Genomic DNA, 24,782 nt, shown 5'->3' with positions numbered 1-24,782 from the left:
GACACCCCCTCTGCCAGCAGTCAGAGGAAACTCTCTACTTCTAAGGCTCACCTGATTATGCCAGGCCCACCCAGATAATCTCTGTGTGTCAAGGTCACCTGACTTGGGACTTGACATCTGCAAGATCTCTTCACTTAGATTAGTGTTTAGATAAGCAAAGACTGGGAATTCTGCCTACCCTGGGAGGTCTGACAGGGACATTAGCTGCAAGAGAGCCCCCTCCCCCATCTCTAGGCAGGGGAGACACCACCTTCCTCCTTCTCTGGTATGAAATGGGCCCTCTTTCAGCACAGAGGAATCTGTAGAAATTCACCTCTTACTCTGAAGGAAAAAACGTAACAGAGACCTGGCCTCCAAGGGGAAGCCCTAATATTCATGCTGAACAAACTTGTTTTCTACTGGCTGTGGGGCAGGCCATCTATTCACATTTGGAAGAATTGGCCATCAGATTTCTTTTTCCTTTTTTCAGGGCATTTTCCAGTGACAATCTGTCAATGCTTTTCAAGACTGATTCTCAGAATGAAGTGTGATGAGTTTCCCGATAGAGCGACTCTTTATTGCCAGGTGTAGATGACCCCAACAGCAGCATAAGGGGCCCAAGCTCTGAGCACGCAGGCTGCGGGGGGCTCCAGACAGCTCTGCTTTTCACTCACTGTTCTGGGTTGAGTGATGTCTCCCCAAAATTCATGTCTGCCTGGCACCTATGAATGTGACGTTATTTGGAAATAGGGTCTTTGCAGATGTAATCCAATGAGGTCACACTGGTTCGGGTGGGCCTCGAACCCAATGCCTGGGGTCTTTGTCAGAAGAGGTGGACACAGAATTGGACACAGAGATAGGAAGGCAACCACCTGGAGATGGAGGCAGAGGCTGGAGTGATGTGGCTACAGCCAAGGAGCACCAAGGATTGCCAGCAGTGACCAGAAGCTGGGAGAGAGGCCTGGGATATATTCTTAACCAGAGCCTTAAGAAGGAGCCTACCTTGCCCCCCTGCCCCCTGGATTCCAAACTTCTAATCTCCGGGGCCATGAGAGGATAGATGCTGTAGTTATAAGCCACGAAGTTTGTGATAATTTATCTACGGCAGCAATAGGAAACTAACACACCCACTGTGTGTGTGTGTGTGTGTGTGTGTGCGCGCGCGCGCTTTAAATCTAATCCCTGACCACCTACAAACCTCACCCTATTTTATTATACCACCTACCTTCACTCATTTACTTTCTGCCTGGCCTTAAAGCATTTTAATTTGCAACCCCTGGTGTAATTGATACATTTAATAAAACTGGGTTTCAAAAGCAAATACCTCATACTGTGCATAAGAATAAACTCCAGGGGTGCCTGGGTGGCTCAGTCGGTTAAGCATCCGACTTCGGCTCAGGTCACGATCTCGCGGTCCGTGAGTTCGAGCCCCGTGTCGGGCTCTGGGCTGATGGCTCAGAGCCTGGAGCCTGTTTCCGGTTCTGTGTCTCCCTCTCTCTCTGCCCCTCCCCCGTTCATGCTCTGTCTCTCTCTGTCCCAAAAATAAATAAACGTTAAAAAAAAAATTTTTTTTAAGAATAAACTCCAAATGGTTCAGGGACCTGAACATGAAAAAAAAAAAAAAAAATGAAACCATACACATAATACAAGAGAACACAGATTAATTTGTTTATAACCTGGGTGTAGGGAGGGGTCTTCTAACCACCACTTAAAATCCAGATGCAAAAAATGATCACAAAAATACACTTTTTTTCAAGGTAAAAACACAATAAATGAAGTCAAAGGCAACTGACAAACTGGGACAGAATATTTTCAACATAAATCACAGATAAAGGGCTTTTATAGCTCTAATATATAAAGAACTCTTAGGAATTGACAGAAACAAAGACCCAAAACCTGATAGAAAAATGTGCAGAAAACATGAACAGGCAATTCATTAAAAAAAAAGAGGAAGATAGAAAAATGGTATCCACATCTGTTCTCCAATCCTGCCAGACACTCTGAGGCCCCTGCTGTAACTTAATAAATCTCTTTCTGTTCAAACCAGACATAGTAGACTCTTCTGTCTGCAGTACGGACTGTTTCCAGATGTCAATCCACCTTGAAGCACAAAGACTTCCTGGCCTACAGTGTCTCCAAAAACTATTTACACAGACTGTGGAGGCAGCTTTAAAAGAGGAGTTCACATGTATATTTTCAAGCAATCATAGTTTTATCGCAACAGGAGCTGGCCTTCTGGGGTGAGCACCTTGAAGGAGGAAGCTTTACTGGGCTGGGTGAGCTCTGGTGTGTTTGTTGAAAAAGAATCCTCCCATATTTCAGAGTTACACCTTGTCACCCAAACAATACGTTACCTGCCTTTGAAATGTGTTTTTCACCCCGACTTGAGTCTGGGCGTGTTCTGTATCTTGAGACTTCAAGCCAGGCGGTGAAGCCTTGATCGGGATGGCACTGGGAAGCAATCCAGTTCCTCCGCTTTAGCCCTGCTCGTACTTCTCGGAAACACATGGGGGATCTGGAGGAGGCGGGTCGGGTTTCAGCCTGGTGCAAGGTCCAGGATAAGCAGAACTGCCTTCTGAAACTCAGCCAGCAGAACAGAAATAAGCTGAATGTCCAGCAATAGGGGATTAGTAGAAAATTTTGCGGTACGCCCAAACAAAGGGATTCTGGGCTGCCCTTGAAAACCAGGACTTGGAAGAGAGTCCGTGACAGGCGAAGACATCTGGGATATGTTGTTAAGTGGAAAGAAGAGATCGCAAAATGTGGAGAACAGCCCTATTTTTGTGGAGAGTAGACTGCTCCTGTAAAAATAGGTGTGCATAAATACATATGAATACAACAGTGTCTAGGAAGATGTACTTTCAAATGTTGACGTTGGCTATGACTGAGAAGTGAGATTCTTTGTGAGTTCTATATCATTTTCTAGTGAGATATAATCTCTGTACAAGGAGCATGCATTACCTCATGACCAGGCAAAACAATACATATGTATATTATTGATTACTTATATATATAAAATCCATAACTTACTTGCTTTAAAATAGTCCAGAAGAATTATGTACATATGCTAGAGCAGGGTGGGGGAAACAGATGAACCAGGAATGGCAAAATGTCACCGTTGAGGAAGCTGGGCAGTAGGGACGCAGGGAGTCACTACACTAGTCGAGTGACTCTTGGGTATGCTTGGAAATTTCCATGGTGGAAAGAGAAAACGCACAAAACCAAAAGCAGCAGTGAATTCATTGTGGTGTGGGAAACGAACAAATGTGAAAACTGAACAGACATATGACACAAATAAGGCTCAGGACTTGTCGAGAACCCACGAGCCCCGGATGGTGCCTCAGCTTCCCCATCTGTAACAGGGAGGATCCCGGTCAAGGTGCAGGCCTGTGATATGGACTTAACTGATTATTTTGGTGGTTGCTATTGTTCGGTCCAAAGCAGCACACGGGAAGCCTGACAGCAAAACGTCTCCACGAGGTGCACGCAAGGGTCACACGGGAGCTGGTGAAATGTGGCGTCCAAGACCCCACCCCCAGGGAGTCTGGATCCGTACCCGGGGTCAGGCTGAGGAACCACCATCTCAAATAAGAGCCCAGGTAATTCCCGCCGTGGCAACAGCAACGGCACCTAGCCCAAGGCCACAGACACCTAAGAAAGCAAGTCTGCCCTGGAGGAAAATGTGTGTCTGTGCAGAATCAGCGCCAGGCATTGTTTGGGACAACTGCCCGTTTACGACTCCAGGTGGACTTTGTGGGAGGCCACGGCTAAGGAAAACTGGCATGCGGCAGATAACAGATAATGGCTGGAGCCTCTGGTTTGCAGAAATAACGAATAAACAAGTTACCTTTACGCTTTCCTCCGGGAGGGGCAGATTCTGGGCAACTGACTCAGGTCAGAATCTGGTTCCAACGCGTACAAACTTGCATGGCCCTGGGCCCACGATGACCTTTCCATCTGTAAAACGTGAACAGTGACAGCAGTTCAGAAGCAGGCTCACAGAGCTGTGGCCATCACGAGAGGCCATCAGGGGCTGAGGCACCGAGCAATGATGCCATCAGTGAGATCAGGGACCTACTTCGTAAGGCCTGCACGGAAGGGGTTTGGGGTCCCTTTGTTTTCTGTGTCAGAAACACAGGGCCTTGGATAAAGGAAAAACGCACATCAGCACGTGTCTCCAACTGGAGACCAGGCACACCCCTCGACAGACCCTGAAGGGAAGGTAAAGCGGCGGATCCAGGAGGGAGCCTGGGTGCGTACTTCTGCCCCACTGTTCAAGGACTTCTCCTGCTGATGGGACTCGCGACCTGCACTCTGTTTTCATTTTCCTACCACAACATGGCCTCCAGGCTCCTCCCCTAGGCTTGGGTTCTACGAGAGAACGGAGAAGCGGGGCCATGGGGGCCGGGCGCTGGACTTGGAGTCCAGGTGGCCGAGCTCTCGCCTCAGCCGCATTCCAGGACCGCGGCAACTCCGTACCCCTTCAGACACAGGAAGTCATCCCAGGCACAGCCCATCCTCATTGCAAAATCGCTTCTCTGGGGCATTTGGGGTGAATCCCAAGTCTCTCTCTCTCTTTCTCAACAATAGTATTAATTTATACTCCACTCCAGTCCTTTGGAAAACATAGACAGACATATTGTTTGGCCCTAGACCGCAAGCTGCCGAGGGCAGGGCCCACTGTACTGTCGGTCCCTGACCCGAGTCAGGCACGTGGCAGGTATGTTCACTCCTGGGAGTGAGTTTTGCTGTCCCACACAGCGTTGTACCAGGAATCTCTTCTCATCTGAACACACGGCCTGCTTCCCTTTTACCTACAGCCCCTTTGATCACGTGGAGGAACGCCCTACCCTCTGGACTTACACTGAGCTCCCCTCCCCGGCCTCCTCCCACAGATCCTCAGGCCCTCCACTCTGTAGAAGGTGGAGAAACGTTCAAGTCCCACCTGAAGTCAGGGAAAGGGACCAGCTCCAAACAGCTTGGGGCTGGAGGCTGTTTTAGGGAAGGAGCCCTGGGCAGCAGCTGGCTGAGAAAACCACAGCCGCACGGCCAGCCCCAAGAGACAGCATTTCTAGCATTCAGAGGGACTGGCAGGTCACCGTCCACTTTAGTCTCCAGGAGGCTCCTGGCTGTTTCCTGGGGAAGGGAACTGTGTGCTGATAGAAAGCTCCCACAGATGGGCGGCCATCGGCTTCCAGAACAGGAGTCCAGGCGTCTGTTCCTTAAAGTCGAGGAGCTGGGTGTCATTCTTCTTGGAGGCCCCCAAACCCTTTGTGGGGTGTGCTCCCGCAGGGTAGCGGTTTATTATCCACTGAGCTGGATTAAACTGAGCTGGAGTACGGATGAGGGGAAATGAGACTTGTAAGACTGTCCTGGAGTGGCCACAGCAAACAGCTTGGGGCTTAACACGACGGAAGTGTTCTCCCGCAGTCAGAGGTCCAAAGTCAAGGTGTCCCACGGCTACACTCCCTCCAGAGACTGCAGGGGAAGATCTTTCCTGCCTCTTCTAGCTCCTGGTGACTCCCGGCGACCCCTGGCTCCAAATCTCTGCTTCTGTCTTTACACGGCCTTCTCCACCGGGAGTCTCTGCTTGTTCTTTTCTGTCTATTACAAGGACACCCTAATCCATACGCTGTCCAGTATACACGTTACACAGCAAACGGCAGAGCAAAAAAGGGACAAGAAGGCGGTCAGGAGCTGGGGGACCTCGATCGTGACTTGTGGTTCAATTTCCCCAGCTGTCCAGGGCCGGTTAGCATCTCTGCTAGCTGCCGGGAGCAGGATTCCTGGTTTCCTTTTATAGATGAGGAAACTGAGGCTTGGAATGGTTGGGTGAAGGGCCAAGGTCACAGAGCTGGCCAGAGCTGGGACTGGAACGAAGGTCAGCTTGACACCACAGCTTGGAGGTTTCACATCCTGGTGGGGCTGCCCTGGAGGAACCTCAGCGCCATAAGGTCCCAAGATCTTTCTGCTCCAAGGAACCTAATTAACCAATAGGAGGCAAACGTGTTGACTTGCCCTGATTTCCGTATTATTTTCCTTTCTCCTATCGTAGCTTTTGGAATGTGGCTACTTCCCTGGAATGACTTGAAAAGGTGAGGTCAGAGTGAACAAGGATTGACGTGGTTACTTGTAGACAGTAGACTGTACCGGGGAAGTGAGGCAGGGAGACCCAGCGGGGACCAGCCTCACCCCTCCTGCCTATGTGGATTTTCAACTGCCTGGGACTGCCACCTGGGTGCCTGCTCCTCCCTTCACTGACCAAGAACACCGTGGTGGCTCTGGGAAATTTTGCCCCAGGCGTGGAGAGGGGTCAGGGAGTGGGAAGCACATTTTCCTTCTCTCCCTCGAGTGGCTCTGCAAAGTCTGTTCAGCCTTGAGGTCCCAAGGCTGGCGAATGTCTTGCTAGGAAGTTTCCAGCACCTTGGACCACGTCCTGCAGAAATGCGTGCATTTATTCAGTGCCTTGCTCTTGTGTGCTGCCCAGAACCAGGGTGTAGGCTCCACAGGGCGGGCAGGGCAGGGCCTCAGAGCCTGGCACCCACGGATGAGTCGTAGGTCGCCAGAAGTCACTTCCAGGGGGAAGGGCAGGGAGAATGGACCACTGCTGCGGGGCCGGGCCTGCCGCTGTAGGACTCACGGGGGTCGTCGGGTGCCCCGGCCTCCCCTCCACCTGCGGTGGGGGCCGCGCAGAGGCCAGGCGGGGAGGGGGCGTTGCTCGTGCCCCGGGGTCCTCGCGCGCTGACAGCCGGCTGACTTAACAATGGCCGCATCTGGCGAGGTCTGCGGAGAGAGCGGCTCCCTTCTCGCCCCAAGGCGGGCCGGCCGGCTCGCACGGGCGGGCGCAGGCCGTCTGCGAGCTCGCGACCTTCTCGCGAGCCCCCTCCCGCTCCCCGGGGAGGTGAGGGTTACCCTCGGTTTCCAAGGAGGCGCCCAGGGCTCAGAGAGGCCAAGCGACTCGGCCAAGGTCACACAGCCTCGCTGAGGGAAAACCGCGCCACGGCTCGCGTCTCCGGAGCCCCCGCTCCAGCAGCTTTTCGGAGATACTCTCTTCCTCCCTACGGCGACGGCCGGGAGTCAAGCGGGAAGGTCGGACGCCCGGCTTTCACCTCAAACAATACTGCGCGCTGATCTGCGGGAACAAAAGCGACCGGGAATCCGCCCCGGGTTTTCCGCCGCGCCGCCCCTCCGGTCGCCGCGGGGCGGGACGGGGCGGCTCCAGCGTGATCGACAGCCCCGGGGAGGCGTGGACGGGGCGGGGGCTAATCGGATTGGGGACCCGGAACAATCACGGGCCGAGAAGGGGCGGCCCGAGCCAATCAGCGCGAGGGGCGGGCCTGGCCGGCGCGGCTGTCGCGAGAGGCGGCCACCCCGCCCACTTGCGCCTCGTCCCGGCGCCCGTCAGCAGCGAACGCGGCCGCGCTCGGCCCGGATCCGTCCGCGGACCGGGGAGGCCGAAGCGCGAGGCCGAGCGAGTGCCGGCGCAGATCCCTCCGCCGCCGCTGCCGCTGCGCCCGCGAGTCCCTGCGCGCCCCGCGCCCGCCCGCCGCTCCCGACGCGCCCGCCCTCCCGCCCGCCGCCCGCGGCCTCCGACCCGGCAACGGCCGGCCGGCCCAGGCGCGGCGGCGGCGGCGGCGGCGGCGGAGAAGGAGGAGGCGGAGGAGGAGAAGAAGGAGGAGGCATGGCCCGGGCGGCTCCGGCGGGGGGCGGCCCGCAGTGACAGACCCTGCGGCGCGGGGGGAGATGGGGGCGGCCGCCTCCCGGGCGACGACGACGACGACGACGACGAGGAGCGGCCGCCGCCGCCGCCGCGCACCGGCCGCCGCTGGGGACGGGCGCGGGCCAGGAGCCCGCCCGTGAGCGGGGGGCCCGCGGCCGCTCGCCGCCCCCGGCCGCCCCGGCCGCCCCGGGCCCCCCCGGCGCCTCGCGCGCGCCCTCCCGCCGGCCCCTGGCGGGGGTCCCGCCCGCGCCGCGCGCCCCCGGCCCCGGCGCGGCCCGCGGCGCCCGCCCGCCCTCGCCCGGCCCCGGTCCGCGCGCCCCCGGCCCCGGCGCGCCCCGGGCCCCCGCGCCCCCCGCCCGCGCCCGCCCGCGCCCCCGGCCCCGGCCGGCGGCCCCCGGCCCCGGGGCGCGGCGCGGCGCGGGCGGCAGCATGGTGGAGAAGCGCTGCCCGCTGCAGAGGGACGGCGTGTACCGCTGGTTCTCGGAGCTGCCGTCGCCGCAGCGCGTGGAGTTCCTGTGCGGCCTGCTGGACCTGTGCATCCCGCTCGAGCTGCGCTTCCTCGGCTCGTGCCTCGAGGACCTGGCCCGCAAGGACTACCACTCGCTGCGCGACTCGGAGATCAAGGCCAACAACCCGGCCGACCTGGGCAGCCTCACCAACCTGACGGACGAGGTGGTGCGCAGCAAGCTCCTGGTGTCGCTGGCGCTGCTGGGCTCGGAGCAGCGCGAGGCGGCGGGCGTGCTGTACCGCACGCTCACGCACATCGACTCCATCATCCACAACTACGGGCTGCAGCTCAACGAGGGCCGCACGGGCGATGAGTTCCTGCTGCTCTTCACCATGGCCTCCAACCACCCGGCCTTCAGCTTCCACCAGAAGCAGGTGCTGCGCCAGGAGCTCACGCAGATCCAGAGCAGCCTGAGCGGCGGCGGCGGCGGCGGCGGTGGCGGCGGCGGCGGGGGCCACGGCGGCAAGAGCGCGCTGCCCACCTGCCCGGCCTGCCACAAGGTGCGCGCCCTCAGCCTCTCCCCACCCCCAGTACCCCCCTCCCCCAGGGCCCCTCGTGGGCGGTCGCACCCGCCTGGCGCTGCGCAGAGGTCGCCGGGGAGCCCCCTGGGTTGCGGGCCGGCGTGTGCGGTCGGAGTTCGCGGCCCCTTTGTGCCTTTCTCTCGCGTCTGCGGCTGGACACGCGAGAGCGCTTTTGTCCCCTTCATCGTTCCCTTGGGCGACAGGAGTTATACCTTGTGTCGCCTTGGTTTCTCCAAAATCTGGTGTTTATTAGCAGGAAAGGAAGCCGCGGTCGAGGGGGAGATGGGCGCGCTGCGGGGGAGTCCCTGCGGCCTAGGTGTCCTTTCCCCGGTGGGGTGGTGGCTGTCCCGCGGGGCCTCGGACGCCTGCGAGCCGGCTGTTTCCTGGAGGTCCGCCTGCCTTTGTCGGGGCAGATCTGCCCGAGTCCCAGGGTGTTGGTCTCCTAAGGAATGTGAGGTTAACGTCTCCGTCTCCGAGCTAAGCAGGAAGGGCATCGTGGTCATTCCCTCAGAAACGTGAACTTTCCTCTACATGTTTCAAAACTATGTAAACACCAAGCGTTCGGGGCTCCAGCTCCTTTTTCCCAGCCCCCTGGGACCCAGTGCCAAAGCGGTGCAGAGAGAGGAAGGGTTTCTCTGTGACCCAGGGTGGCGTGTGTGGCTATCACCCTGGGCCTCTCCCTGGAGAGGTTGCTGTCGGCTCGAGTGCTGCCCGGTGCCCTCTGCACGGGGTCTGAGCTGTTTTCACCTGACACTCCTGTGCTCTCTGCTCTGCTGGTGGTGGTGTTCAGCTGTCTCTCCAACCCCGGATTGTGGCTTATTTTTCTTCCGTGTTTTTCTCTAAGATGTGGTTGTGGTGCCTCCGTTGGCTTTAATCTAAGTCTTATCTGCTTTTGGTGGCGTTGATCTGAGGCTGTGGTTTTTTTCCTAAATGTGTGTTCAAGTGACTCTGAATCGCATGATGTGCACTGGGCAGGAAAACGGTGTTTCAGCTACAACAAAGGGAAAGCGCTGTGGTCGTCCGTAGGGGGCTCGGTAGGCTCTTGGGGTGCCAGGGGCATGTCACCCGTTTGTGGGATTTCAGTCCCTTGCGGTCAGTTCCACATGCTGTTGCCTTCTCTTTGGGTGCGGTGCGCCAGCGTCTGGGGCTGTTTGTCCAGGCGTATTCAGCTCTTGAAGGGGATTCTTTTGTGTGTGCAGACTCATCACTTGTCAGAAGCGGAAGATGGCGATGATGGTTTTGGTGGGGCAGGCGCTAGCCCTGGAATGAAAATACGCTCTCGAAGAGAGCCTTTCTGTCTGGTGAGAAACTCCTCTGATGACATGAAGGGCTAGTCCGCCCCCACCCCTGCCCACACACGGCCAGCTGGCCAGCTGTGTGACCTTGGCCAGAACCCTCCCTCCTCCTGGTGTTTCCCTGCTGGAGTAGAGGTAGCTTACCTGCCTCCCGGGCTTGTCGGGGGGCTACGTGAGGTCACACTTGACGTGCCCACAGTGTGTGCAGGGAGTACAGACTTAAGCCAGGCACGCTGTTATGGAGTGAAATACTTCTGTCTTGTGTTTTGTTTTGTTTTGTTTTTAACGTTTATTTATTTTGAGAGAGAGAGAATCCAGGCAGGCTCTGCACTGTCAGCGCAGGGCTCAGTGCACGGCTTGAACTCACGAACCACGAGATCGTGGCCTGAGCCAAAGTCAAGAGTCAGACCCTTAACCCCCTGAGCCACCCAGGCGCCCCAAGTTTGAGTTTGAGTTCATGTTTTCTAAATTATTTTTAAGTAGTTGCTTGGAGCTTTGATCCATGGGAAATTGATCAATAATGAGGTTATGGTGAGTAACCTTAGGGCTCTGGCTTTCACATTTCAGAACAACCACGGTGCCTCGTTTTCCCCACCTCCCCTGTGTCACTGCTAAACTAATTTCAAGCACGTTCATCTAACTTTCTGTTAAAGTTAAGGCCCGAGGCACCCCTTCCTGCTTGGAGTCGGCCTCTGTGGTGAAATGGAACATTTGAGCGTTTTGCCTTCTTGGGGTGTCTGAATCTAACGTTTTCTGTCGTCCCGGGAAAGCAGCCCTGGTAAGGCTCCACCTGCCTTTCTTTTGTCAGCGGTTGTATTTTGGTCTGAACTCTTTCGAAAGAAAGACGTGGGTTTGGTTTTTTCTTTACCTTCTGTAAAGTAGCAGTTCTTATAAGTATGTCTTCTGATACAGTCACCGTGTTGTTGAACAGCCCTCACTGCTCGGAGGACAAGCAGAAGGCGCTTAAGAGTGTGAGTGAGGTAAAATCGACATGTCCACATTCGGGAAGGAAGGGCAAAGCCGGCGGCAGACTGCGGTAGCTTTGCGTGCCCAGTGGCCGACGGGTGCCATGGGGGTGCTGGTCTGCGGTTCCTCCTGAGCTGGTGCTGGGGGTCGGCGCGACTCACATTCTCTTCCTGTTTAAGTGTGAAGCCATGGTTGTGGGAAAAGTTTAATTTTACCCCTCGCAGTCTTTCCTTTACATAAAATGATAATGTGTTATGGTATATGCTTATTTTTTTCAAGTAACAGCTTTTTGAGATTTAATTTAAAAATCATACAACGTCACTGCTTCGAAGTGTACGCTTAAGAATAGTTTTTAATACACTTACGCAGTCGTGCACCCATTGCCGCTCTCTGCTTCCGGAACGGTTTCATCACCTCCCGAAGGAGCCCCGCACCTTTGTCGGCAGTCCCTGCCCCCGCCCCCCTGCTCCTGCTCCTCTGCTTGGGCGGCCTGTGCTTGTCCCGGCTGTGTCGTACGAACACAGTCCTCCAATGTGTGGCCTTCTGTGGCGGGCCTCCTTCACTTAGCACCACTTCTCAGAGTTTATTCCTGTTGAAGCATGTGTCCGTGCCTCACTGCTTTTTCAGGGTTGAATACTATCCGTTTGTGGATAGACCCGTTTTGTTTATCTGCTCATCGGTTGATGGGCACTTGGATGGTTGCACGTGCTCATTCTGAGATTTTGTTTCCTCGGGGCTAATAGGCTCTTGTTTTAATCCCTTACACCTGACGCTTCACGAGTCGTCTCTGAAGCACTGTCCACGTGTGGCTGTCCCGAGGGACCTCGCTGTCTCCATCCGAGCCCGCCCGGTGGGTGCTAGGCACCTTGCGTGGCGCCCCTCTTGGGAGCCGCTGCTGAAGGTGGCTGAGAACCCGCTGGCCCGAGCCCCGGGCCCGGTGCTGTCGGGCCAGTGTGGTGGTCCAGAGCCGGCGGAAGCCTCCCCTCTAGCCGGACCGGGCGGGGGAAAGCTGCCTCCCCGCCCTGGTGTTTCGGAATCCTCCTGGCGAAGATCACAGCCGGACGACTTGCGTGACGTTGAGATTTCCAGCGGGTGCCGAGCCTTGTCGGCGTGCTCGGTGCGGGAGTGCGGTGGTGGTCTTCCTTCGGGTGTGTGTCCTGGGGTTTGCACCCAAGATCGCTAGGGGAGGCACGGTGGACACCGGCTGCACGCGAATACTGCTCGTAACGTCTCGCCTCAGGCAGGCACCAGCTGGCTGTGTTTCACCGCTTCCCTAAGCTGCTGAAAATCGTTGTAGTTCAGAGCTGGAGCATTGGTAGTTGGTGCCCCGGTTACCTTGTGAGGTGTGAGTGGCCGCCTCCGGTCCCTCTAACCTGACGCTCTGCCCGCTGTAGCGGATCTGGCATTCCACGGGAAGGGAGTGAGTCTGTCCAGAGCAGCTGCTCTTATCCCCGATGTTAAGGAGGAGCCGTGGCCGGAAGGCACAGCGGTGGCTCCAGTTCTGCACTTGGCTCCGGGCGCTGATGGGGGCCTGAGCCCCGCATCTGAGCTCAGTCTGGCCGCCTGCACGGCTTCGTCTGTTACTTCGTGTTTGGCCAGCTCTCAGAGGCCCGAGGACTGCCTTCTTTTTCCAGTGAGGCGCACGCGACGGTCATCGACACATCCTGGGAGGCAGCTTTACTTTGTGGCGGTGGTGTAGTTACTCATTGAAAACGCGCATCCGACCACATCTGCTTGGAGCTGCCGTGGTCCCGCCGTTGTGCGGTAGGGTGACCCGAACCGCGGGGCCTTTGGTTACTGTCCTTCGACCGCTCCCCCCCCCCCCCCCCCGCCCCATGTCGGGGCTGTTGACTGTCAACTGGCATGTGCACAAGTTCATGCTCCCTGCGTCCAGCTCCACAAACCTTAGTGCTGCCGCTGTAGTTGGTGTGGAGTTTGGTTTGCGTTTGTAATGAGTAATGTGGAGGTACTTACGTGCGCTACAGCACGGTTACAGGCACTCGTCGGCATTTGCCTTATTTCTGCGGTTTTGGAAGTTCACTGGTTACTTGGGCCTCATTTTACCCATTTCTGATTTTCTCTTCAGTCCTGCGTATTTCATCCCCCCTCCTTTTGGACTGAGGACGTTTTGGATTAATCTATTTTTTTCCTACCAAGCAGGTTGTAGGAGTCTTACATTTTTAAAGGCAAGCTAGTAGAAGGTACGTTTTTGTTTGTTTGTTAAATTGGTGGCTGCCGACCTCCCAGAGACTGTAACTCAAAATTTCTCTGATGTCTCGGGAGAATAGTTTATTTGAGTATTGTTTTTCTGCCTTGGATGGATTACCTTTCAGAAGAAAGATCCTTGGGACGTTTCTCTTTTTTTGAGAAACCACCTTTCAGGACACCAGTTCTCTCGTTAGTTTACGAGCCGCCTGACGAGTTTACAGATCATCGAGGGTTTCTGATTCGCGACGCCAGCCTGCTGCAGGCAGTGCAGACGGCAAGGGCGACTCCCCCCCAGTCCCCACGAGGTCTTGTGTGTGGAGAGACCCGTCGTGTCGCAGAGCTCCTTCCTGTCACAGTGAAAAAGCGTAATCAAGAGCTTCATAAAATAGGTTAGTTCTTTTTTTTATTACGGCTGGAGTTGATTCAGCCACTCTCTTGAATGGATGGTATAAAATAGGCTAATTCTCAAGCAGTTTGTTTTGTTCTGAGTTACAAGGCCTGAGGTGGTCTAGAGTGAAGACAAAGGCAGACCGAATGTCTTTCGTATGATTGATGCTCTGGCAGCCGCTCCGATCTGTGATCAGGCCGTACGGGGTGGGCCTCGGCCTGCCAGTGCGGCCCCCAGGAGAAGCGCAGGCCTGTGGCCCTGGCTCTAAACGAGGGGGGGGGGAGGGGCACTCGGGTGTCAGAGACCCTTCGGACTAAGCATCTCGCCTGTAAGCGTGTTTGGGGTTTCAGGTGGGTGTCTCGGGTGCAGAGAAAAATCACGAGCCCCCAAAATGTCTCATGTGCGCCCTTACCGTTCCTTACTTTTCCTTCGGGTCCTGAGGCAGAGCGCCTCTCTCCGTCACAGGCCCTCTCACGGGCTCGTCCCTCAGTCTCTGCTGTGGTCACATCTTTCTGTTTCGTCCGGGAGGGTGTCAGCTCAGGTGTCTGAACTTTGTCCTTTCCTGCCCTTCCCGCTTCCCCCCAAGTCCCCCGCCTCGGTCTTTGACCTCCTCTGTTTCTCCACTCGGCACATCAGTGTTGTCATGGGCCTCTTACCTGTCTTGGAAACAGCAAAACCCCTTCCTTCCACGTTGTCCACTGTCTGTCCCTTCGTTAGCAAGTCCTCCCGCAGCCAACCTCGTTCCTACTTGCCGGGAGTGTCCGTTTTTAACGACTTGCTGTGTATCCTTCTGACGTTTTAACACACTTGTAAACACATGCACATTTTTCTGAAACCTCCTATGCGCACATCTACAGACAGGATCTTCCCCCAGGTGCTGCACCTTGCCCGGCCCCCCAGACGATACAGACTGGAGCCAGCTCACCTTCCGCTGCCACCTCGGCCTCCTGGAACCTGGCTTTTGCCTCCATCCTTTTTGGCGAAATCTATTTTTATTAAAGGGAACTCCATAAACTGTTAAAAAAATTTAAATAGAACACAAAACCAGAGGTGCAAACTGAAAAGACAAAAGTGAAACATCTCCCTCCTCCTCCACACATGGGAGAAGGACACACAGGACATTTCGAGGTGTGGGCCGCCTTCTCTCCTTTACCTGCGTATTGATACTTGTTATTTCGCACGTAAAAAAAACGAGATTTCTTACCTTTTTCCTAGCATCCATTCTGTCTCTCTCTTCGTTCCTTGTAGAAACTTCCAGAGGAACTTGCCGTGTATTTACAAGTAGGTAACTGGTGCCTTGCTCCGCACACAGGTCTGTGCCTTGCTTTCTTCCCCCTGGCAGCTGTTCTGGACATGCAGTCCACATCAGGCCACGGAGCGTCTTCGTTCTGGTTTCGTGGGTCCCCAGGGAGGGCATTTGGTTCCCATGTCACTATTATAAACAATCCAGTCGTTTACATACTACACATGACACGTGTGCGGCCCTTCATGTTTGGATGCGTGTGTACCCGGGGGCTAGAAACCTGGAAACGGGACTGCTGGTAGGCCACGGGGTGTGTGCCTCTGTGTGAGTGCAGGCAACTGCCCCAGTCCGTCTTCTGGAACCCGGGGTGGCATGTGTGAGCGTCTGTTTGCACACCTCCCGGCGGCAGAGGGGGCGGGGGTCGTGGCTGGGGGGCAGCATCTCTGAGGGTGGGGTGGGTTTGTTCTCATGGGTGAGCCCCCTCGTGGGTGAGGTGGAACATTAAAAAACATCTTTTTTTTTAATGTTTATTTTTGAGAGAGACAGAGCTGGGCAGAGCGTGAGCAGGGGAGGGGCAGAGAGAGAGGGAGACAGACTGTGAAGCAGGCTTCAGGCTCTGCAGGGACAGCTCAGAGCCTGTCTCTCCCCCACCCCTGCCCCCACTCCTCCTCCGCTCCCTCTTTGTCTCTCTTAAAATAAATAAACTTTTAAAAAAACGAGCATTTTATTTTTGGCAAGCTTTCCATATCCTTTGCCCTTTTCTGCCGAGTTGTTGATCTTTATTGTTAGGAGCTCTTTAAGTTTTAAGGAAGTTGTCCTTTTGTCTTTAGTAGAAGTGGCAAGTATTTGTTTTCCTGGGGTTTTTTTCTTGCCTGTTGACTTTGCCATGCAGTTTCTTTTTAGCGCTCTTGTTATCAATCTTGTGTGGCGACTGGGCTTTGTGTCATCATTAGAAATGCTTTATACTTTCTGCATTGTACACATCATCACGCCCGCGATGGGTTACGGCCGTGCGCCTGTGATGCCGTGTGCCTTCCCTCTGGTGCCTCCTGGTAGAACTCGCGCGGTTTCTCCTCTTACATTTAACAGAGCCATCTGGAATTTATTTGGGGTAAGGTACGGAGCTGGTTTTATACTTTCCAGATGAAAACCCAGTTGCCCCAGTGCCATTTGTTGAATGATGCCATCATGCTGCCCTCCCCATGTATATGTGGGGTGACTTCTAAACTGTGTGTATTCAGTTTCATTGATGTCTTTATCTGGACGGCCTCTTATTTGAAGGATTCGCTGCATGCTTTTCAGTCCTTATCTTTCTTATCTTCCGGGGGAGGGTGCTTCCTTTTTTTTTTTTTTTTTTTTTTTAAGGCAAATATGGTTGTGGAGGTGCTTCCCTTGGATGCTGGCTTAAAGGCTCCTGGGCTGGCTGAGCATCCTGCTGAGAATCTCCGCCTCCATTCATTCTCGCAGTGCACTCCCTTCTTCCTGCTTCTCTCAGTGTTTTCAGTCTCTCGGCTTTCCTGCCCTTTTGATGATGGTATTCTCACTGATGAATTCAAAATCTGCATGCCCAGCTAGATCTGAGCTCCAGCTGGAGGTCCCAGGTAGCTCCGTATGCCCAAAGGTAAGCTCCCTCTAACTGTCCTTGACTGCCTCACCCCGGCCCTGATACCCCCAGCCAGAAGTCCATGCCTCTCCTGTCGTTGGCCTTCTCTGGTCTCCCTCCAGTCAGTGACCAAGTCCTCAGCATCCTCGTGGGTTTCTGCTCTGTTGACACTGCCGTCCAAGTCAGTGTTTGCCCTGCCTGTCTGTCCCTCTCCCTCTCTTTCTTCCCGCCACACTTGACACGATGGTCCCATCTATGGCACACTTCTGTGCAGGCGCACTTAGATTTGGGGCCATTTGCCAGGGAGCCCGGGCATAGATTAAAATAGTCTTCAGGGATCAAGCACAACCCCTAGCCTCGTGTAGCTCCTCTCCCTCCCCTGAGTCAAGATGGCATGCTGGCACGCAAGTGAGTGATGATCTCCCTTTAGAATTAAGCTGATGTCACTGTTTAAAGTCTGCAAGAAATAACTCGTAGCTGTTTTATTTTGTTTTTTAATTAAATTATCCTGAAACTTTGGTACCGTAACTTTTCCTAGAAATCACAGTGACATGTCTAACTTCTCACCTTGGCCGGGGTCTAATCTATGGCAACCCATCTCCGTGACCTGGGTCTAGTCTGTTGTGACAACCCATCTTCATGACCAGGGTCTACTCTGCTGTGACAACCCATCCCACTGACTGGGTCTCGTCTACTGTGACAACCTGTCCCCCTGACCCCACTCTCAGCCTCTAACAACAGGCGCTATGGTGAGATGCCGGAAGGATTGTTATTCTCTGGCGTGCAGGTCTTAGCATGGCGTGCGTCAGCGTTTGTGATCTGCCTACTGCCTGTCTGTATTCACCTCTGTCTACACTCGAGGTTCCTTATGTTTACCGCAATCCCTCTTTCCCCTGAACCTTCGTAGGTACTGACCTCTCAGACAGGACACCTGGCACCTGGGACTCCCCAGCCCCCAGTTCTTGGCTTACACTTACAAGCCTTCTATGGCTTCCTTCTGTCCTATGTCTTTTACTATATTAAAGTGTGTTTCTTTAAATTTCCATCACCAGACTTTGACTTATTGGAGGGCAGAGACCGTCTCTTTCAGTCCAGAACCTTGTGGTCCCTGCCACCCCACAGGGGCTGTGTCCTGAGCATCTGTGAAATCTGAGTGGGAGGGAGGTGTTGGATGTTGATGAAAGCTCACCCTAGGGGCCGCTGGGTGGCTCAGTCGGTTAAGCGTCTGACTTCAGCTCAGGTCACGATCTTGTGGTTCGTGGGTTCGAGCCACACATCAGGTTCTGCACCGACAGCGCAAAGCCTGCTTTGGATTCTCTGTCTCCCTCTCTCTGTGCTCTCCCCTTTCAAAAATAAACATTAAACAAAAAAAGATGGGGTGCCTGGCACAGTCAGTCAAGCGTCTGACTTCAGCTCAGGTCACGATCTCTTGGTTCTTGGGTTTGAGCCCCGCTTCAGGCTCTGTGCTGACAGCGCATAGCCTGGATGGAGCTTGCTTTGAATTCCCCTCCCCCGCCCTCTCTCCCCCTCTCTGCTCCTCTCCCACTTGTGCTTCTTGATTTCTCTCTCTCAAAAATAAACATTAAAAAAAAAAGCCACCCTAGTGAAAATGTTTTTTCCTTAGTGCTTTTCTGTGGTCCTGTCAGTGACACCTGTTACCAAATCGTACTCTTCCGTGGTTGCTTTTGTTCATTGGTTGTTTCTCTCATACGTCACGTAGCTGTAGGTTTCTAGTGGATTTTAACGTCGGCGTTCTACTTTATTCTTCAAAAGCTGGCACGCGAATGCCTCCAATGGGAGCACCTCTCTGCACATGGTAGTTTGGGTGATACTACCCCAGGACAGAGCCAGGTGTATGGACCAGTCTGCTGAGCGCTTGTTGGTGCCGTGTAGACCTGCCTCCTGTGAGTCTCGTGGCAGAGTGGTGGTGGGAGCTTTGCAAGGCTGCTGTTTACAAAAGTGTAAATCGCGGAGAGCCCCGCTGTTTTTGTTTGGTGTAGAATGGCGATAAACTAATAACCGTTCGTCTTGCCAATCAAAGTTTCGTTTGCATTTTCTGTACTTTAAACATTGACATCAGATTCATTAGGAGGGAGCGTTATAGAGTCGTTGTCTTAATTATTTGGGACTTTTATATAAAAGCTTCAGTAGAATTACTGGAAAGAAATGTATCCTCAGGTTTCATACTGATCCACAGTGAATCTAATTAAAGCATGTATATGTAGGAACTTCTGGAAACTTAGTCTAGACGAGAAAAAAATAACTTTGTAAAAGGAGGGGAATTAATTGACGGGGAAGGGGATCCCTTCTCCCATGTCTTCTGGGCATTTCAACAGGATGTGGAGTCTTGGGGGCACTGCTGACAGCCTGGCTGTGCCGCGCTAACAGAGTCACGAGCCCCGTCGTAGGCACCGGGCTGGAGTCGCGTGCCCTGCCGTGCGGCGTGAGATCCGGGCTGTGGTCTGGGGTCTCTTGGCCCCGCAGCCACCACCCCCCCCCCCGCCCCCGGCGGGCTCGTCCCTGCAGGGCACCTTTGCTCGCCGGAGGGCACCCGTGGGGGCGGTTGTTCGAGCTCACGAAGGCGTGAGGCCCGTGACCTGGTACGCGTTCGTGTTGGTGGCGAGGAGGCTGGTTTACCGGTCAAATGACCTTCTTGCTGAATTCTCAATACGGAGACGGCGGACGGAGCAGGTGGTGGGAGGGAATGCCACTTGCCGTGTGCAGGCACTGCTCCAGGCGCCCCGAACCTGTTCACTTAGCCCTCGTGACTGCTCCGCCACTGTCCCCGTTTCAGCGGTGACAAAACAGACGCAAACAGGTTAAGTGTAAGTAATTTGCCAAAGAGGACATAAGGGGCTATTTTTATTATGTGAAGCCAAAATTATATTTTAAAACGGCCTTACTTTATTATTAAAAGTCAGGGGGAAAAGCGGAAGATTGTGTGGTGTTGGGGGGGGGGTGCTGTCCCGGCCCCTGCGGGTGTCGGTCGCGGCTCTCCGCGGCCTTGGTGGCGCCACCAGTTCACCGCTGTGCACGCAGGGCCCTGTGTCCACCTGCTCACGGGAGAACTTCATCTGGAGAAAGGCGCGGAAGGCACCCTGTCAGCGTTTCGGTAAATGTGGGAAGCTCTGTAGCGCATACCTGTCGAGGTATAGGAGTTCCCGTCACCGCCTCTTGTGGTCACTTGTCCCCTTCGGCACCCCCCAGCCTCCCCCTCCTCCTCCCCGCCTCCCACCTTTAAATCTGTTTCCCCCGGTCCTGGTTGGTGTCGCCTGTGCTAAACCTTCGTCAGAGTTCCGTTTGAGCCCCCGGTGAGCCTTGTGGCATTACCTGCGGTGGTGGGTCCAGGGAACACCCTGGGCAGGGTGCTGCACTGGAGTGGGTGCCGCCCGCTTGCCCAGATGTCGGGGTCGCGCTCTCGTATGGCAGCCAGTCACCTTCTCCGCCCTTCGTGCCGTGGTTGTCCTGTGTGTTACCTCTGCACTAGCTGTAAACCCCGCGACGTGAGACCACTTTTTGCTTTAATACGATGTGTTTTTAAAAATTAAGAAGAAAATGTCATTTTATGTTTGCCCACATATTTGCTCTTTCCAGTGCTTTTCATTACTCACTACAGAGCCGGCTTGGGGGCGCCTGCGTGTCTGTCGGTGAAGCGTCCGACTGCGGCTCAGGTCATGATCTCACCATCCCGACTTTGAGCCCCACGTTGGACTCTGTGCTGACAGCTTAGAGTCTGGAGCCTGCTTCGGATTCTGTCTCCCTCTCTCTCTGCCCCTCCCCTGCTCGCTCGCGTGCGCGCGCGCTCTCTCTCTCTTTCTCTCTCTCTCTCTCTCTCTCTCTCTCTCTCTCTCTCTCTCTCTCTCGCAAAAGTAAATTAACATTAAAAAGAAAAAAAAGCCTGTTTGTTATCGTGTCCCTTCAGTCTGGAAAATTCCTTCAGCATTTTCTGGAGTCCGGGTCTGCACGTTCGAAATTTCCTTAGTTTTCGTGCCTGCAAGAGTGTCTTGCTTCTGCCTGTGTTACTGCAGGGACCCGTCCGTCACCAGATGTAGGAGTCCCTGCTGACCGTCTCGCTCCAGCATTTAAGGAAGGGGAGGCCTGTGCAGTATGGGGGGCAGCCCAGCGTTGCCCTCTTCAGTTTAGCTTGTTCGGTGCTCTCTGAACTTCTTGGAGCTGTAAATTCATGCCTTTTACTAAATTTGGGAAATCGTCAGTCATAATTTCTCCATAGTTTTTTGTGTCTCGGTATCTCAGTATCCCTTTTGGGACTCCAACTGTAGGTACGTTAAGTCTCCTATTCCACAGGTGTTAGAAACTTTTCTTTTCTTTTCCAGTCTTTTTCTCTCTCTGTGTTTCAGGCTGGACACTTTCAGTTGATCCGTCTTGAAATTCTGCAAGTCTTCTGTTAATTCCAAACTGCTGTAAAGCTCATCCAATAGATTTTTTAAAGTTTATTTATTTGAGAGAGAGAGGGAAAGGGAGAATCCCAAGCAGGCTCCATGCTGCCAACACAGAGCCCAATGTGGGGCTTGAACCCACGAACTGTGAGATTGTGACCTGAGCTGAAATCAAGGGTCCGAGCCACAAAGTGCCCCAAGCTCATCTAATGGATTTTTAAATTCAGAAATAGCATTTTTTTTTATTTTAGAATTTCTACTTGGATTCTTTTTTATGATTTTAAGTCTTAATTTTTTTAGAGCAGTTTTAGGTTCGCAGAAAACTTGAATATTGTAATCACCCGAAGTCAGCGGTTTACATCAAGGCTCCTTCTTGGTGTTGTACAGGTTATGGCTTGGACAAGCGCATAAGGACGGGTGTCCACCGTGACATCACACAGAGCGGTCTCACTGTCCTTGACAGCCCTCCGGGCTCTGCCTGCGCACCTCCCTGCCTCCAGCCCCTCGTCTTTCCCTGCGTCCATAGCTTTGCCTTTTTCAGAATGTCATCTGGCTGGAGTCACACCGTATGTAGACTTTTCAGATAACATTTCATTTTCCTTCGTGCCTTTTCATGACTTGACAGCTCTTTTTATTGCTGAGTAATATTCCATTGTGTGGTGCACACAGTTGATGCATTCACCTCCTGTGGGACACCTTAGTTGCTGCCTGAATTTTCATATTTTAAGAGTTTCCATTTCTCTCCTGAGATATTCTTTGGTTCTTATGCCACATACATTTTCTTTTATGTTCTGAGCCTTGTAACAACTGCCACTTAATGCTTCTTGGCTCTGATTCCAGCGTGTGATTCCTCTTGGGCATGGCCTCCTTTTTCTCTTTGTATTGGATCTTGTTCTTGTTTCTTTACGTGTCTCGTGCTTACAGATTGCCCCTTGGGTTTTGCAAGTGAGACCCTGTACAAGCTCTGGGTTTTGCTTGGTCCTCCTGCAGAGTATCGTGTTGTTGTTGTGTTTGTTTTAATAGGCACTACATTTGGCCGGACCCAAACCCCAGAACTCTCTTCCTTTGTTGGCCAGCAGCCCCAACCTCTGGTTGTCTGGTCTTAGCTTGGCTCCTTGGGGCCTGCGTGCCTAATTCAGGGCTCACGCAGAGGTGTGGGCAGAATTTATATGCAGGACTAGACGTGTCCCCTTCTCGGACACTCTTCTGTCACAGTCTTCTCCCTCACTCAGCGCTGTCATATTTTACCAGATCTCAGGCTCGTCAAGGCGGTAGGACTGAGGAGTGCTGTCTGAGCTGTGGCTGCTGCTTTTTCTGATGAGGACTGAGCCCAGGGGTCATGAAGCACACCTGGTACCAATCCCATTTTCTAAGTGTAGACCTTTCTTTAGTTTCTTTTGGTCGTGTTCAGTTTATTGGTTTTTATACTTTGTTCGGAGTTACGGTTCTCGGCAAGAAGGTTGGTCCAAATACTCCGTCATTACTGAACGTAGAACCAAATGTTGTGGTAAATGTGGGCCACGTAGTGCAGGGAGGATTGATTCTCTCTAAGGAGGTGTGGCTGGGAAGGAGGGTTTTACAGTAATGGTGACATTTGTCCTTACAAAGAATGAGGTTCTGTGCGGAGGAGAAACCGATGATATGATGAGATACGAGGGTCGTTTGAGAACGTTAAGTGGGGTGATCATGAGGCATCCTGGCTCCGAGTGGGTGCTGAGGAACAGAGCCAGGCGCCCTGGGCATCTGGAGCTCTGCACCACCACCCCCCCCCACCGTCGTCAAGCGGCTCCTAGGGACAGATACCATTTACCTGTTGATGGAGGATCTGTTGTATCTGTTGTAGGAGGTCAGTCTGGAATTTCTTGGCCTCTGTGTCTTTTCTGTTCAATCCAGTTGAGCCCCTTCTGGCCTGACCTTTCCCTGCATGGCTAACCATAGGGGTCTGGTCTCTGACTCTCTGAGCACCTCTGTCTTGCTGTTGACAGGCATCCAGTCAAGACTCATTAAATGGAATTTGTGGCTTCTATAGAAGTAAAACCCAAGGGCGTGTTTTACCGACACCTTGTGGACCTTTGATACACTCTTCTTCTCATCCAGATGCTTCTTCTCATTTCCAGCTTGTTTCAGTGCTTGTCCTTTCCCGTCCTGGACGCCTGCATGCTCTGTAACCTAACTCCTGCCGTGGCCGGTATCTCCCGGGGGTCATCAAGCAACCGTTTTAAACGTGCTGACCGCTCTGAACGGTTCATCTCAGCAGGTGAATGTTATATTGGGAACCAAAATGGTCCTTGTAGCACAGCTTACTTGTTACTGTCAGACACTGAGACGGTTTCTCAGAGAAAACCCCAATATTTAAGCATCGTTCTGGCCCAGACATACATGCACAGTAACCGTAGCGTGTGTAGGATGCACCTGATGTCAGAAGTCTGAAGGCACAGCCTGCGGTGGGTGCCTCACCTGTCGCCCTTCCGGAGGCAGCCGAGTGCACACAAGGGGGGGGATGACGACCGCTGCTCCCCGTTTTCGATCCCACACAGTCACACGACTTAAGTTTTTCCAGAAGTGGGGGGGTGCTGTCTTCCCGAACGCATTGCTTTAGATTCCCATGCGGTGTTGCCTTGGAGTTTATGAAGATTGGGTGTTCCCGTGCGGCCGTGCCCTTTAAACTCCCGCTTGTAAAAGCGTGTCTGTGTGCTCCCTTGAGGTCGGTCGCCTGTTGCTCCTTCTGCTAGCTTCGCGCCTTTCTCCAGCGACCGCTGAGTTCTTTCCCTCCCCTCCCGCACCTTGGGTTTGCCGCCTGTTCCCTGGAGAAGACACCAAGCCTGCTGGCACTGCGTTTCAGGTGCAGTCAGACTAGGAGGCCGGGGGTGTGGCCGTTCAGACGGAAGCCCTGGTGCCACGCCTGCACAAAGTTGTGCTGTTTGTTGAGCACCTGCAGTGTGACAGGCTCCATTGGAGCCACTGTCTGGGTCCTAGCTGCCGCCGAGGGTGCGGATCGGGCACTACTTTAACCTGCTGTGCAGGTGCGTGTGGCTGGAGATCCCATCTTTAGCAGCTGGGGCTCTTGACTTGGGACCCAGGCTGAGTCTGCACTGCAGAGCCTCCCTGGCGGGGCTTCCGGACGCCAGGAGCCGTTCGTACCTGACCCGCCCCCTCAGGTTCTAGTTCATTGGCCTGCGGTGGGAGCCCTGGGATCCGAATTCGTAAGAGCTGCTCGGGTGTGCAGGGCGAGGGCTGGGCGGGCTGTTAGAGGCTCGCCTGCTCTGCAGGCTGCTGGCGGGACTTGGCCTTACGGTCACTTTGCCGGGACCCCTCTAGCCGAGGGCTTGGTTTGGTACCTTTCACTGAGATTTTGAGCAGTCATCTTTTTTCTCTCTCTCATTTTTAATGAGTACAGCTGCAGGGTAAGACATTTTAAAAAGGAACGTTTTTATGTGGAAAACAGTTTCTGGTTAGCATTGGCTTTCACTTGGCCTAAGTCAGCAAATAGCTTTCACTATTAAACTATCTACTTTCTTTTTCTGGTTTTGAGAGACGCATAATTACTATTTTAGTAAAATGCTTACAAATCGCTTTGCTTTTTGATTTTATGTATTTTTTCCCATTGAGTTAGGAGTATTTAGCAGATGGTATTCTTTCCGGTGTGGAGGTGAGTTGCTTGGAAGATAGACTGGAAATCAGTGACTCGATGTGTAGAGCCTGTGGAAGTAACTCACGCCTGTCCCCGAGGGCCCGGCCCTGCTGCCCCTTGGCGTTACGAAGCTTCAGGCGCGAAGGCCTTTCTGCCTCGGGGCTCCACACTTCTGTTCCTGTGCCTGGAAGGCCCTTCCTCCGCTTGGTGTGGCTCCTTCTCCAGTTCGGCCTCAGCCGCGGGGTTCGCGTCCTCCCTTGGAATTGGCTTAGGTGTTGCCTGGTCTGTCCCCCATGCCCCGTCCCCTGGCAGCATCTGCCCCG

The 24,782-nt window shown here is 54.0% G+C and overlaps 2 protein-coding genes across 6 annotated transcripts in view; one reads left to right on the top strand and one right to left on the bottom strand.

Annotated features, from left to right (window-relative positions):
• LOC102957108 (junctophilin-3-like) overlaps positions 1-6,752 on the bottom strand; it is a 155,173-nt gene extending 148,421 nt beyond the window's left edge. The window contains exons 1-2 of the mRNA XM_042968091.1: positions 6,620-6,752; positions 3,827-3,838 (exon numbers count right to left, since the gene is read on the bottom strand). Of these exons, the coding sequence (XP_042824025.1) occupies positions 3,827-3,838; positions 6,620-6,752 (145 nt within the window). The remainder of the gene's footprint in view (positions 1-3,826; positions 3,839-6,619) is intronic.
• A 1,376-nt stretch (positions 6,753-8,128) lies between these two features.
• ZCCHC14 (zinc finger CCHC-type containing 14) overlaps positions 8,129-24,782 on the top strand; it is a 57,483-nt gene continuing 40,829 nt past the window's right edge. For 4 of the 5 annotated variants that reach the window (XM_042969914.1, XM_042969912.1, XM_042969911.1 and 1 more), the window contains exon 1: positions 8,129-8,707. In XM_042969914.1, coding sequence (XP_042825848.1) covers positions 8,129-8,707 — 579 coding nt within the window. Of the gene's footprint in view, positions 8,708-9,029; positions 10,030-24,782 lie in introns of those variants that run through there. The other variant, XM_042969915.1, reaches the window with a different exon arrangement.

The sequence above is a fragment of the Panthera tigris genome, chromosome E2 (assembly GCF_018350195.1).
Source record: "Panthera tigris isolate Pti1 chromosome E2, P.tigris_Pti1_mat1.1, whole genome shotgun sequence".
In the NCBI taxonomy this organism is placed as follows: Eukaryota; Metazoa; Chordata; class Mammalia; order Carnivora; family Felidae; genus Panthera; species Panthera tigris.
Note: the sequence above shows the minus strand (reverse complement) of the source record. Positions and strands in the feature narration are given on the sequence as shown.